The 12,852-nt window shown below is 58.3% G+C and overlaps 5 protein-coding genes across 5 annotated transcripts; 2 read left to right on the top strand and 3 right to left on the bottom strand.

Moving 5' to 3' along the window:
• Nucleotides 1–626: 626 nt before the first annotated feature.
• On the bottom strand, nucleotides 627–1,782 carry J7T55_012312 (dimethylguanosine trna methyltransferase; the record flags this gene model as incomplete). The annotated part of the gene is made up of 2 exons (XM_053137185.1): nucleotides 627–1,444; nucleotides 1,530–1,782. 2 exons carry the CDS (start codon nucleotides 1,780–1,782, stop codon nucleotides 627–629), a joined length of 1,071 nt encoding a protein of 356 aa, XP_053000112.1.
• Nucleotides 1,783–2,317: 535 nt separating this feature from the next.
• On the top strand, nucleotides 2,318–2,925 carry J7T55_012311 (c2h2 type zinc finger domain-containing protein; the record flags this gene model as incomplete). The annotated part of the gene is made up of 2 exons (XM_053137184.1): nucleotides 2,318–2,326; nucleotides 2,392–2,925. The coding sequence occupies 2 exons, from the start codon at nucleotides 2,318–2,320 to the stop codon at nucleotides 2,923–2,925; spliced, it is 543 nt and encodes a 180-aa protein (XP_053000111.1).
• A 339-nt stretch (nucleotides 2,926–3,264) lies between these two features.
• Nucleotides 3,265–7,030, bottom strand: J7T55_012310 (fungal specific transcription factor domain-containing protein; the record flags this gene model as incomplete). Its single annotated transcript, XM_053137183.1, has 5 exons — nucleotides 3,265–3,844; nucleotides 3,919–5,676; nucleotides 6,062–6,085; nucleotides 6,285–6,411; nucleotides 6,991–7,030. 5 exons carry the CDS (start codon nucleotides 7,028–7,030, stop codon nucleotides 3,265–3,267), a joined length of 2,529 nt encoding a protein of 842 aa, XP_053000110.1.
• Nucleotides 7,031–8,863: 1,833 nt separating this feature from the next.
• On the top strand, nucleotides 8,864–10,870 carry J7T55_012309 (f-box domain-containing protein; the record flags this gene model as incomplete). The annotated part of the gene is made up of 1 exon (XM_053137182.1): nucleotides 8,864–10,870. One exon carries the CDS (start codon nucleotides 8,864–8,866, stop codon nucleotides 10,868–10,870), a length of 2,007 nt encoding a protein of 668 aa, XP_053000109.1.
• Nucleotides 10,871–11,164: 294 nt separating this feature from the next.
• On the bottom strand, nucleotides 11,165–11,434 carry J7T55_012308 (uncharacterized protein; the record flags this gene model as incomplete). Its single annotated transcript, XM_053137181.1, has 1 exon — nucleotides 11,165–11,434. The coding sequence occupies one exon, from the start codon at nucleotides 11,432–11,434 to the stop codon at nucleotides 11,165–11,167; it is 270 nt and encodes an 89-aa protein (XP_053000108.1).
• Between the last annotated feature and the right edge of the window lie 1,418 nt (nucleotides 11,435–12,852).

Here is a 12,852-nt window from a genome sequence, read left to right as displayed (position 1 = left end):
AGCCAAGATCCCATTTCATTGTCTCAGTTCGGTCTTCTCTAGAGCTGGTTACACTGGCCACCTGATCCTCAGCCTGGTCCAAGTACGAGTTTGAAGACATTTGACAACCCAGCAGCCCACCTCTCTGCAAAATAGAACTATGCTCATGAATCTTTATTTCGTTTTAGATGGACTGGTTCCAAGGTTGCTTTGATTCCCGCGAGCCTACTTGACCTCAGCAGAGGAGCCGTGTCCTCAATACAGCTGCCTCAATCTTGATTGTGGCACCGTGCCTCAATCTGCCGGAGAATGCCCAGGCCACCATTACATGAGCACACAACAAGCATCCCCTTGAACACCACTATCTGCCTCAAAGAGTACAATTCCCACTTGTACAGCTTATGTGAGTCGTGAATAGAACTCTCTGCGGCGTTGCAGTTCGTAAGGGTTTTTCTGACGCGTGGTGAGCCAAGAGACGATGGACCTAGCGTGGACGGTTGTCAAACTTCTTCGATTCTGTTCCGCGATGTGGTCGACAGTATAGTCTCGGCCCAAGGCCTACTGCGAATATCTGTGATTCTGAAATGGTCTCTAAGTATATACGCTTGCAATGCAGCTCTATCCGAAGCCAGCCAGGCGCCTACCCGCTAATGTCCGAGCCCAACCGCGGCAAACAGCTCATCATAAGCCTTCCCGACCCAACCGTCCGCCCTCCCCCCTCTAGCGACTACGCCCAGCGCACCGGCCGCCCAGACAGCCGTGGCAGCGACCGCGGTGCCGTTGATCCACAGCCATATCCTCCTCCTGCGCTTCCTGCGCCGCACGTCCTCGTTCCTGTCGCGCGTGGTGCCCAGAGTCTTGATGTCGGCGCGCCAGCCCGCCAGCTGCGCCAGCCCGATCCACTTGGCCCAGCCCCAGACCATGTGCCCACAGCCAAGGGTTAATAGCCCAGCGTACGCGACGTAGGATGTGGCCGGGTGCGCCGCGAAGCCGTGCGCCACGTACGCCAGGCCGATGTTGGAGCTGTCGCCCTCGATGTGTAGCGGCAGCAGGCGGTTCATGGCGACGTGTGCGGCCAGGAACGCCGCGAAGCCGTATCCCGACGCCGACACCCAGGTCAACGGCGGCCACGCACTAGTCGCTCCCGCGCTGCCCGAGGACGCGGTGGACCGGCCGGTGGATGACCTCGTGGGCAGGACGGCGGGCGTGGCGCCGCCGTAGCGCTTGAGGTTCTGCGAGCGGCGCACCAGGCGCAGGGCTATGCCTGAGGCGATGTGTGCGGCGATGGGCAGGGCGACGAAGAGGGGCTCGGTCAGGGGTGTCTGGTAGATCTCGCGCGCGAGCAGGAGGTAACCCTCGGAGGCGGGCACGGAACGGGTGATCAGCGGTATTATGGAGGTGTTTGCGATGTGGAGGCCAGTGAATATGGAGAGGGCGTAGGTTGAATACCGTTGTATGCGCGTCACTGGGCAGTTCAGCCTGTTAGTCGTGACTTCAAGAGGAGCTGGCAATGTCGTGGTGAGTGATGTGCAAAAAAGGAATCTACTCACAATAGTATATAGAGCCGTGGCCACTCCCACTCAGCCCAAGCGACGAGGTACGGGCGTGACCTGATATTCCACTAACCCCTATTGACCTGGCCGTTTCCTTCTCGGTGTCTGCCTCCGTCCTGGTCCCATCGCTCGACTCCTCGGGCAACGGTGGCAGATCTTTGTCGGTGTCTGGCATTGGCTGCGGTTCGAGCTGCAGCAGTGAGATCAGCGTCTCCTGCGAGGGAGTCGCCCTCAGAGACCTGGAGTCCATGTTGGTGTGCTCCTGGCCCGGGTGCCACTCCTTCTCGAAAACGCGTGGTATAGGTTTATGAGGGTATCATGAGGGTTGGATTTGGGCGTGGGGAAGGGGAGAATTAGTCTACGTAGTGGAATAGAAGAACTGTTGAGAAAGTCGGCCGAGGCTTAGGGCGCTCGTACCCTTGTACCTCTGTGACGTTGACACTGGGGCCGTCCAGGTCCAGGTCATGGGACCCCACTGAGACCCGCCCAGTTCATGCCGCATTGCCCTGTTAGGATGCTAGAATTACACACGCGACAGGACCCTGGGCCGCTATCCTTGGAAGGCCTAGTGCATTGGCCGGCAGCGAGGACCCTGTACTGTTGTGCTGTTAGTCTACTGCAGCCTGTATTGGATCTCAACACCTCAGTCGACAAGCTCCACCACGACTCCATCATTTGTCGCCCTTCCCTCAAGCCGTGATCGTCAATGGCACACGACACCAATAACAGAACGATCAAGCATCACATTGCCTGCTAACGGCTACAAAAAGCAACAAGCACCCAAGATGCCTCCAGTAAGACCTTGAACACTTCTGCCTGCTCCCCTCCCAACCCACAAGCTAACCCACCCACCCGACAGCGACACCAAACCCTTCCCCCAGCGCAAACCGCCGCCGCCCGCGAGGCCCTGCAGTCCTTCTACTGCCAGCTCTGCCAGAAGGGCTACAGCCGCCACAATGAGTACGAGGCCCACCTGTCGTCCTACGACCACTCGCACAAGGTGCGCCTCAAGGAGATGCGCGCCATGACGCGTGACCCCGCCGCCGCTGCCCGCGCCCGCAAGGCCGAAGCCCGGGAGAACGGCGTCATCAGCATCCAGCTCGGCGGCGGGGGCGAGAAGCCTCAGACAGCCGGCGGTGGAGGGGGAGGTGGTGGTGGGTTCAAGAAAGGCGGGTTCAAGAAGTCTGGGTTCAAGAGCGCTTTTGCGCCAGCGGATGGGGATGGGGATGCGGGCAAGGACAAGGAGGTCAAGAATGAGGATGAGGCTGTCGATGTCAAGGTCAAGAGCTTGGAGTTGCAGCGTGCTGGTCGTGGTGGGGAGGTTGGTGATGCTGAGAGTGATACGGAGGACGAGGGTTACGAGATGTACGACCCCAAGTTTCCAACCGACTGAGACGCCAACGGTCGAACTACACCGAACGATTTACTATCGAGCTTACGGCTTTGGACGAGCGCCCGACGGATGACTGGCGTCTCTGAGTTGGCAGGATGAACACGAGGCTTCGGTGGAGGAGAGCCTCGTGGGCCCAATCGACAGACCCTGCACTTGACAAAGTGGTACTCTTCCAAATGGTTCGCCCAACCCGCTTGTGTCTGGGACATTGGACAAATGCCGTTTTTCTGGGAGACTACGAAATTCGCTTCATGTCATGGACATTTTACGCGGAATTGGTCACTGCTCCTCACGGCAAATTGGAGAAGACAACTTGGCGATTCGATCCCTCGATTGTTCCTATGCGTTCGTCCAACTATTCGGCTGGAATTGCGAAAGATCCTCCTCCAAGAGACCCATCATATACCGATTACCCGAGAACCAATCGCCCAGCTGGCTCGTCTGATTCATCGCCGCCGCGTTAGCCACTGGCGACGCACCAAATACCGACCCAGCAGTGACGGGGGACGTAGGAAGCGCCCCACTCGCAGCAGCGGCGGCTGCCGCAGCTGCGGCGTGAGCCTGATGAACCTGCGCTTGATGGACCTGTGCCTGGGCCTGCGCGGCTGATAGGTCGCCGTCGACGGGCATGAAGCCCAGCGCAGAGAGATAGACGTCGAACTCGTTGCCGATGGGGGCCATGTCGGTGTCTTGGGGCTCGGACGAGTTTGCCTTTGTCTTGGCCTCGACGTACAGCGTGGCGACGTTCTGCAGCACCGAAAACAAGCGGTGCAGCTTGTCGACGCCCTCGGACACGGCGCACGTCGGCTGGAGTGAGGCGATAAAGTCGCGCAGCCGCTGCAGGTCTGCCATGTTGGACGTCTCGATGATGTGGCAGAAGATGACGATGAAGGGGACGAAAGGCGCGTAGAGGATTGTCCTGGATGGAAATGGGGAAGTCAGCAACAGGAAAATAGAGAAAAGCGGTCTTGGATGTAGCAAGGCACGTCTTACCAGTGTATGTACGAAGCCGCCACCCACAGGTTGCTCCCCATGAGCTTCATGCACTCCTCGTGCGTCTGCATGGCCAGCCTCGCTGTCTCGATGCACTCAGGCGTGAACGTTGAGAACCCATGCCCGCCCACACCAGCAGGGATGGCCCGGTACACCAAAGTCAGGCTGCTAAGGAACGAGACCTGGTCGCTCTTCATGACCATCTCCATCACAGTAGCTTTCCTCGCGTCAGCCCAACTACCGCCCTCCGCACTACCACCACCGCCCGCCTTCAGCTTGCCCATCTCGGTGCTCCGCAGCAGCAGTGCCTGCTCGGCGATCATTTTCAGCCGGCTCGCGAGCCTCCGCGCCGTTTCGACACGCTGGCCAACCGGGTGTCCCAGGCTGGATGGCGAGTACAGTCGCTCGTAGATCTGGCCCTGGATGTCGGCATGGGCGATCCACAGCCGCAGCACCTCCTTCCACATGTCGGGGGCGTTGACGCGCCCGATGACCCGCGGCAGTGTCACGTCAAAGTCCTGGATGGTCGGCGCGCGCCCCAGCCGCAGCGCCAGCCCGCGGTCCAGCATGTAGCTGAACCAGAACAGGATCGCCTTCTTGTCGCTGAGCACGCTGCCGTCCTGGGCCCCGGCCCCCGCGCTGCTGCTGCTGCCGCCGCCGCCGCTTCCGTTGGCGCTGTTCACATTGACCGTGCCGCCCGTCACGCGGTGGTAGCCCAGGTCCTGGCACAGCTGGGCGGCGGTGGTGTTGAGCTGCCAGGCGAGGCTGGGGCGGCTGACCTCGATGGCGTAGCTGGCGCCCAGCAGCAGGGCCTCGATGGTCTCCATGCTGGCGCCGAGGAAGAACCGCAGGTTGGCGAGCCCGGTCTCGAGGTTGTCGCGGCACAGCTCGTAGTAGCCCGTGTATCGGTCACGCGCCGCTGTGTCCCCTGAGCCGCCCGCCACCACCGCCTTCTCCTGGAACAGATAGTACAGGCCCATGTTGACGATGATGAAGTTGGCGTGGCTGAAATCCTCAAGCGCGAAGTACACCCGCCGGCACGCCTCGGCAAAGTTCTCCACGGCCATGAAGCAGCACACGCTGATCAGCGTGAACGTCCCGGGCGGCGTCTCCTTCACCTCCCGCAGCACGGGGATCACCGCCTGCACCGGCGGCATCGGCAGCTCGCGGAACCCTCCGCGAGGCAGCGGCCGCTGGTGCGCGAACCGCACCTCGTTACTGCTCCCGCCGCCGCCGCCTCCACTACTACTCCCACCACCACTGCCACCGGACGCACCCGTCGAGCCGCGCCGCGCCGCGCCGCTGCCCTGCTGCTTCTGGCTCAGGCCGACGATCTGCTTGAGCGAGGTCAGCGCGGCGGCCATGCTGGGGTTGAGGTCGCGCAGGGAGGTGCGCTCGACGGCGTGCTCGAGGAACTCGGACGCGAACACGGTGTGGGCCGTCAGCGACGAGTTGCCCTCGAAGGCGGACGAGTCGAGCTCGTTGGTCGGCGTGCTGGCGGCGTCGTCGTCGATGTCGTCGATGTCGTCGTTGCTGTCGTGGGCCGTGGCCGTGAGCGGGGAGTCGCCTGCGGCGGCCCTGCGGTGGTCGTCCCCGGCCCCGCTCGTGTCCATCGGGTTGGACGACGATGCTGCCGACGGGGGCGCCTCGTGCAGCGGGAGGTCGGCGCCCCGCCGGAAGTTGCTGTTGTTGCTCAGGTCGCGGAGGAGTTTCTCTATTGAGCACAGGCGTTGTTCTATTTGGTCGATTTTTCGTTCACTGGTCTGTGGTCAGTCGAGCTCTCATGAGTGCCTCTCCACTGAAGACCTGAATGGGTATATGGGGAAGAATCTTGGATGAGTGGGTGAGACTTAAGAGAGACATGAGAGAGACATGAGAGACAAACTATTGTGTAGATATCAAGACCCTCTGCCTTGCCTCCCTGGGCTTCTGTCCGGCGCCGGTAGAGCTGCACACCCGATTCGCAATCCGGCAATTTGAGCATGGTGATTCTTTGTCGCACCGTATCTGATCGGCCTGCTGTCAGTCCCACTCATCTCCGTTGTTGAGGCGCCGAGGCCTCGACGTCCGAGTCTGGCTGGGACCCGAGGCGTCCGCGGACGGGCAACCTTGTACGAGGTATGCAGCATTGGTGTGTACTTACTTTCCGTATCCGGCACTGGTCACACTGTGAGAGGATCACCCGTCAGCAAGGGGTCTTTTTTCTGAGGTGGTATACCGGTGGATATGCGGGATGGATCTCAGGGGGTCCTCGGACTCCCGAGTGTCAAGATGTGAAAGTTCAGGGCCTGCGCAACATCTTGAACGTTGGGGCATATTTATATATCTCAACAACAACCCCCATGCACATGACCGGTCGTACGTACTGCGCGACTAATGGCGGCGTTGGCAGGGTCCAAGGGCCCTGCTCCTCCTCCTTGTCCTCCTCCGTGTCCTCCTCCTCCTCCTCCGGCCGGTGCCCCTGAGTCGCTCCGGCCGTGGTCTGAGGGGGTGCTACCGGTGCCCATGCTGCATGTCACGGAGAGGGCTCATGAGGGAGATGATGAAAGGTCAATTGGCTGGGACCAGAACGCCAGAGGAAAGCCGGGGCGGATGGAACGTTAAGATTGAATGCTGAATCGGCGCTTTCATGAGCTCGGTATAGGCTGTAGTTCGTTCATCTCCCAGCGCTCAAGGGTGTACCGGTAATGTTCAGGGTCTGGGGGAGCGGATTGACTCGGCATTCCGCGGGGGCCGAGACACAGGGGATGGCGGGGCCGTGAGGGGGCTCGGGCCTACCACGTGTAAGACGATGGAACCATTCTAGAATATTGTTGTATTGTGGGGACGGCTAAATCAACTAGACCAGCATACAATAATCTAGTAGTCTATCTATTATCATCACAATTTGCTGTGAAAACCACAATTCTCGTTCATTTCAAGTGAATTATATGCGGTTCAGGAATTGTTCTTCTTTGATTTCTTCCTTTACCCACGAAGTTAAATCTCTCAAGTTCCTCCTCCATGGACAACCCCATGCGATCGTGGCGCAATGTTTGTGTAACTTTAATGGATTGGGTGCGAAGACCTTACAAGGTGCCGCGTCTGTGCACTGCGCCTCGTCGTCTTTCATCGTATCCTACCACGACCCAGGTTTGCATGAACGGGATGAGCAGAGCCCCGAGGCATCGCATTGCGCGGAAACGGGACCTCGGAGGGATTTCGACAGCCTGGGCTCTGGCAGGTACACATTATTTTCCGTATGGGATCGCAATGTTCAAATGTCTCAAATTAGTTCCTCCGGCATGCGAGATGTTGCCGTCAAGGTTTGCCGAAGAGCTCAGCTCTACACCCAAGTACCCAAAACAACGAAGTCAAGGCTCACACAAGCTCATCTCAAGAGGCATACCGAATGGAAGAGTCCACGACACCTCTGTGAGCTGCTTGTTTCGTGAAGCTAGTCGCGAATGGACGTCAACAGGCAGCAGTTGCAAGGCTTGGCCTTCATACACGAGAAGGAAGTGATATATGCTTGCAAGGGATTGGACTCACTTGTTGTGCTGTGTCCCTTCACAGCTCCACCAATTCCTCATATCTTGGTCTTGCAAACGTTGGACTTAGATTGCGACAATTTCAGCGGTTCAGCAAAGAGCATGTGGCAGATTATTCGCGAAGCTAGGGATCATGCCAGTAAAAACGTGCAATCTTTTATTCCCCATTCGGTCGGCCCAGCCTATACAGCCGCTGGTATTTCATCCGGATACTATATCCATAAGTAAACCCGCGTTGGTTGACTCCGAAGGATGTCAGCACACAGAAGTCAACAACATCCCTGTCTCACCAATTGGACCCATTTTTGGATGAGGATGCCGTGACTGCATCTGACAACTCCTTGTGAATCTAGGTAAGCATACCACACAAATTGACTGTCAGTCAGCCTTAGGCGCAGCGTACTCCAATTATATGGGCACCCGAGGTGCACATGGACGCCTTGGCCGGAGGTAAGTCGGACTGCTGTGGAGTAAAAGAGCCGATTTCCGACCGCTCTGGTGCACATAAGTTGGTCTATTGCAGAAATCGCTGAATAGCTTCAGTCAACAAGCTCTCTGACAGTTCTGAACGGCACGACATCATGATTGAGGACAAACTGCTGCTCTTGGAAACAGATTTGGAGTTTCGAGTCCACAGAGCACTTCGACTAGGTGCACCACTGCTGAGGAATTGGCTCGACTATTAGAATCGCCCACAATTTACAGCGCAAGACTCAGGATACGCCTAGCTTCTTGTGGCTCTTCGATATGGATGAAGCCTGGGGGGGTCGGAAGCCACAGCGTAATCTCGAGGCATTTCTCAGCTTCATTCATTGAGAGGTCAGGCCCAAAAAAATCATAGCTTGCGATTCATAAAGACCTTTGCCCGTTTCTTGTACACTCGTAGTAGACACGAAGAGAGAATGGTTGACAACAGTGGAAAATGGGTTCAAGACACTTTGTTTGCATTGTGAGAGAGGCCTCACCTCAGCAGTCCCCCGTGGGCCCACTGTTGTAAGCTGGATCCGCCCTTCCCCTGTGGCTCAGTTGGGCTCCAAGTATACTATGTACAAGTCAGAAAAGAGTTTCAGATAGAAGTTGACAGAATCCTTTAGATGGTCTAGTCCAGTGACAGTGAGTAACCATGAGCTGATGTTATTGTCCAGCCGTGGAATGGTGGCTGTGGAGGAATTAACCCTGCACTCTTGACTAGGCAAACGGAGGCCGTCCACCACCGCCGCCGGGTCAATAATTCCTTATCTCCGGTACTCTGCCCGCACCTCGACCTTCCAACAATTTCCTTGTCGCAGACAACAAAGCCCAGTCAACCTCACCGCATCGCATGCTGTCGCCGGCTTGACTGCAAGCGAGGCGAGTCAAGGCCACGAGGTCGCCGCAAGTGGGCAGGCAAAGATCAGGACGCGAAAGACACCAGGATGCATCCAAAGCGCCCTCGCGTAGACGATGACGACGACAATGCCGACACCATCGCATCCGCACCACAACCGCGCCAAAAACGGCAGCGCACTGTCGAATCCGCACCCGCCGCCCCTCGCGCCGACTTGCTCTCCCAGCTGCCGTCCGAGATACTCATCCGCATCCTGAGCTACCTGTCGCTGCCGCATCTCCTGGCCATCGCCCCCGTGAGCACACGCTTCCGCCGCCTCGCCCGCGACAACCAGCTATGGAAGGCCCTCTACTACGCGCGCTTCGTCCTGCCGCGCGCCATGCGCATCCCCGGCTTCCGGGAGGGGAAGCTTGCAGAGAGGTTAAAAGACCACAAGCTGCATTACAAGGGCCGGAGGACGTTGTGGGCCAGCGGGCGCTCGGGCGGACTGGTCAGGGATGCCGGGGGGCCCGATGGTTGGAAGATACGGCTGACTGAGGAGGAAGAGGGCCTCAGCAAGAAGAGTGACAGCGTCAACTGGAAGCGGCAGTTCAAGATACGGCACAACTGGGCTAGGGGCAAGTGCGCCGTTGAAGAGTTGCGGCTCGGCCTGGAGCCCGAGGATGGAGGCGACAACGCGCGCGAGGACACTCCGGATGGCGTGGACAGGAGCAAGATGCTGGTCAAGGTCGTGGAAGGTCTGGCTGTCACCGCGGACAGGGCGTCTGGCCTAAGAGCTTGGGACCTCAAGACGAGGGAGGTGGTGGCGCAAGCCAGTCTGGGAGACGACGAGAAGGAAACCGAGCCCGTGCAGCCGAGCTGCATCGCCATCGACGACCAAGGTCTTGAACAGGGCACCTTGGATATCTCAGTGGGCTTCCTAGACGGGAGCTTTGGTGTCTGGACGCTGAGCACGCAATCTAAGACCATCACCAGGAGGTACCGCCACGAGAAGTCGAGCAATGGCGAGTTGATAGGCATGGCATATTCGCATCCTTACCTTTTGACAGCCACGGAAGCCGTTCTGATATCACTCTACACATTCAATGTGCCAGAGAAAACCGGGGATGGTGAGGACGAGCAGGCGCGGGACACCCCTGCGCAGGCAATATCATCCAAGCTCAAGAACGCCTTGAGCGATTACGCGGACGAAGACGCACCCACCGAACGGACTCAACTACGCGCGCCATACCTCATGACATCGCTCAAGTCGTACAGCTCTAGTCCGCCGCTGGCTCTGTCAATAAGGAAGACAGCCAGCGCGACTGTCGCATCGATAGCATATACGTTCTTCACCCGGCATGGCTGGTCCATCGGCATCCAGGATCTCCACATCACCCCAGATAAAGCCTCGAAGAATGCTCCCGCCATCACCACACGACTGGCCTATACCGCCCCCACTACCGTGAGCGCGCCTGGTCTTGCCTCGGGAGCACAAGCTGGCCCCCACCACCCAGTCGGCCCGGCTTCCTCAAGTTCAGCAGTACCGTCCCAGCAAACCTCCGATTCCGCCACTAATCAAACACAACAACCCTCAAATCCACCATCACCACCACCACCACCAAGGAGCCAGCACCCCCACAGCAGCCAAGGTCCCACGACACTCTGCTACACCCACCCCTACCTCCTGGCCACCCTTCCAGACAACACCCTAATATTGCATCTCTGCACTTCCACCGCAGCCGCCCTGTCCATCTCCCCCGGCATCCGCCTCTGGGGCCACACCTCGGGCATCAGCGACGCCGAAATCACCGCTCGCGGCAAGGCCGTCAGCGTCAGCAGCCGGGGCGACGAGATGCGCGTCTGGGAGCTCGAGGGCCGGCCCAGCGGCGTGCGCAGCAGGAGCGTCGAGGTCCGAGCTGCGAACCCGGCTGCGACGGTCGATTCGTCGCGAGGTGGGAGGGAGCATGGAGGCGCGGAGCATGAAGAGCAGCGTCCCTCTGGGGGTGACTGGGAGGAGAGGAGGAACTGGGTCGGCTTCGATGACGAGATGGTCATTGTGCTCAAGGAGGCGAGGGGTGGCAGGGAGAGCCTTTTGGTCTATGATTTTACGTAGTAGACATCATCGCATCATGTGGAGGGATCTCATCTTGGTGATCATAAATGGTGTGTTTGATTTGGGGCTTTAGATGTTTGGATTTGAACGCTGCGTATACACTTATACCCCAGCAGGATAGAGTAGAAGAAGCCCAGGCAATATTCCATTCTCATCTTCCCACAACATCCAGTCTCTGCTCACAGATCCCGTCCCAGCCAGTAAACTACCTGCCACAGTCTCCAATGGCGACACTCGCCTCCATCAGCCTCTGCAAGGCCGATAAACCACAAGTATCACTCTCGGTTCACAGTCTCAGCCAACAGACCCACACCCGCCGCCGGAGCAGCAACACGTCTTGTAGCCCGTCCGGCACTCAGTGTACCTCGGGCAGCGCGGTGGCGACATGTAGCAGGACTCCGCCGTGAGACTCCAGAAGCAAACCCGGCCTTTGGCGCAGCACCTCGCCGCGGCCGCCTCCGCGGTGTCCACGCTGTCCACGCTGTCCACGCTGTCCACGCTGTCCACGCTGTCCACGCTGTCCACGCTGTCCACGTCGTCCTCTATCCCATTCCCTCCGCCCATATCTGTGATGTCGCGCGGATGGAGACGAGGGCGGTCTCATCCTCGATACTTTATGGTCCAAGTCTCCTTGTCCATGCTCCAGAGACGAGGGAAGATGCGTCTTCTTCCTCCTGCGCGAGACTAGCTCGAGGCAAGCACCGCGGCGGCGACGGCCGCTGCCGGGTCCGGACAACTATCGCGGTCGCCGGCGCGGCAGTGCGGTCTGCGGCCCGTCAAGGTAGCAGTTGCCGTCGGCCGCTGCGGCCGTAACTCGCACGTGCAGTAGCCGCTGGGGCATTCGATAGTGGTAGGAGCAGAAGGGGCGCCGCGCCGCTCCAGTAGCAGCTTGTGGGTCCGATCTTAGGCGGGTCGTGGTGGAGGAGATGTCGTTCGGTGTCGAGTTTCCGTGGAACGCTTGTCGCTAAGATTCAGCCTTTTGGGTCCGCTTCTGGCTTTCCGCGTCTACGATCGTGAGAACATTGCCTCTGACTTGGCCGTGGCCACTGGAGATGGAGGACGGACGCCAGGAGGATGATTCCGTCGCATATCTCGTTGCAAATTAGATGGTCACGATTCTCTTCTGCTTCTCCCAGTGTGATATGCAAAATCTATCTGGCGTCCGACGTAAACAACAAAATGAGCGATTGCGAGGCGAATGTGAATGGATTGCCAGTTTCCATATCGTTACCGCCTAGGCAATGCAGCAAACTTCTACAGTTTCGCGGAGCCGTAACCCGGCGATGCATTCAGGAAAATTATCACTGATGTCCTTTTAAACACACAGGGCTGACTTCACTACAATATCAATGATATCCTACAGAGCGACACTTCTATAATCATTCCAGAAACTGTCACTTAGCACCGCATCCACGTTCTGCTGCAGAACGCCCACAGAAGGGAATTGAAGCTCAGCCGTAGACAATACATCGCGCCAAAAGCTATCAAGATCGTCAGGCGATCTCCATATCCTGCAGCCCACCCTCACTCACCGAGGTCGCGTCGTCAAAACGCTTTCACATAATAACTACTAGTCCCATAACACAGCCCCATCGGCTCTGACGGGCTGTCGCGTTCCACCGCAGGCGTGGGGCCATCACGAATCCAGCTGAACAGCTCGGAAATGGCAGGCTGGTGATTCGGCTTTACGGCGAGGGCCGCGTAGACGACACGTTATGTGCTCGTGGCCGAGAGCCTGGCTGAGCTGATCGACATAACTTAAATGGGGAGGCTGTACTTTGGCCACGGCAGACGGCACGCACAAGCCCAGAGGCCAGAAGGTTAATTACTAGGAAATATGCAATCTAAGTGACGAGAAGGACAATGATATTATCGTTTGAAATGAGACTGTCACCTCTACAGCAAGAAGCCTCGGGCTTTGTTTCGCGCACATGTTGGGAAACGCATAATTATTAGTCGTGATGAGAGGCAAGGTGCGAGCC

Source organism: Diaporthe amygdali, assembly GCF_026229845.1.
Source record: "Diaporthe amygdali strain CAA958 chromosome Unknown NODE_2_length_3802984_cov_64_841326, whole genome shotgun sequence".
Lineage (NCBI taxonomy): Eukaryota > Fungi > Ascomycota > Sordariomycetes > Diaporthales > Diaporthaceae > Diaporthe > Diaporthe amygdali.
This window is presented reverse-complemented; position numbering and strand designations above follow the sequence as displayed.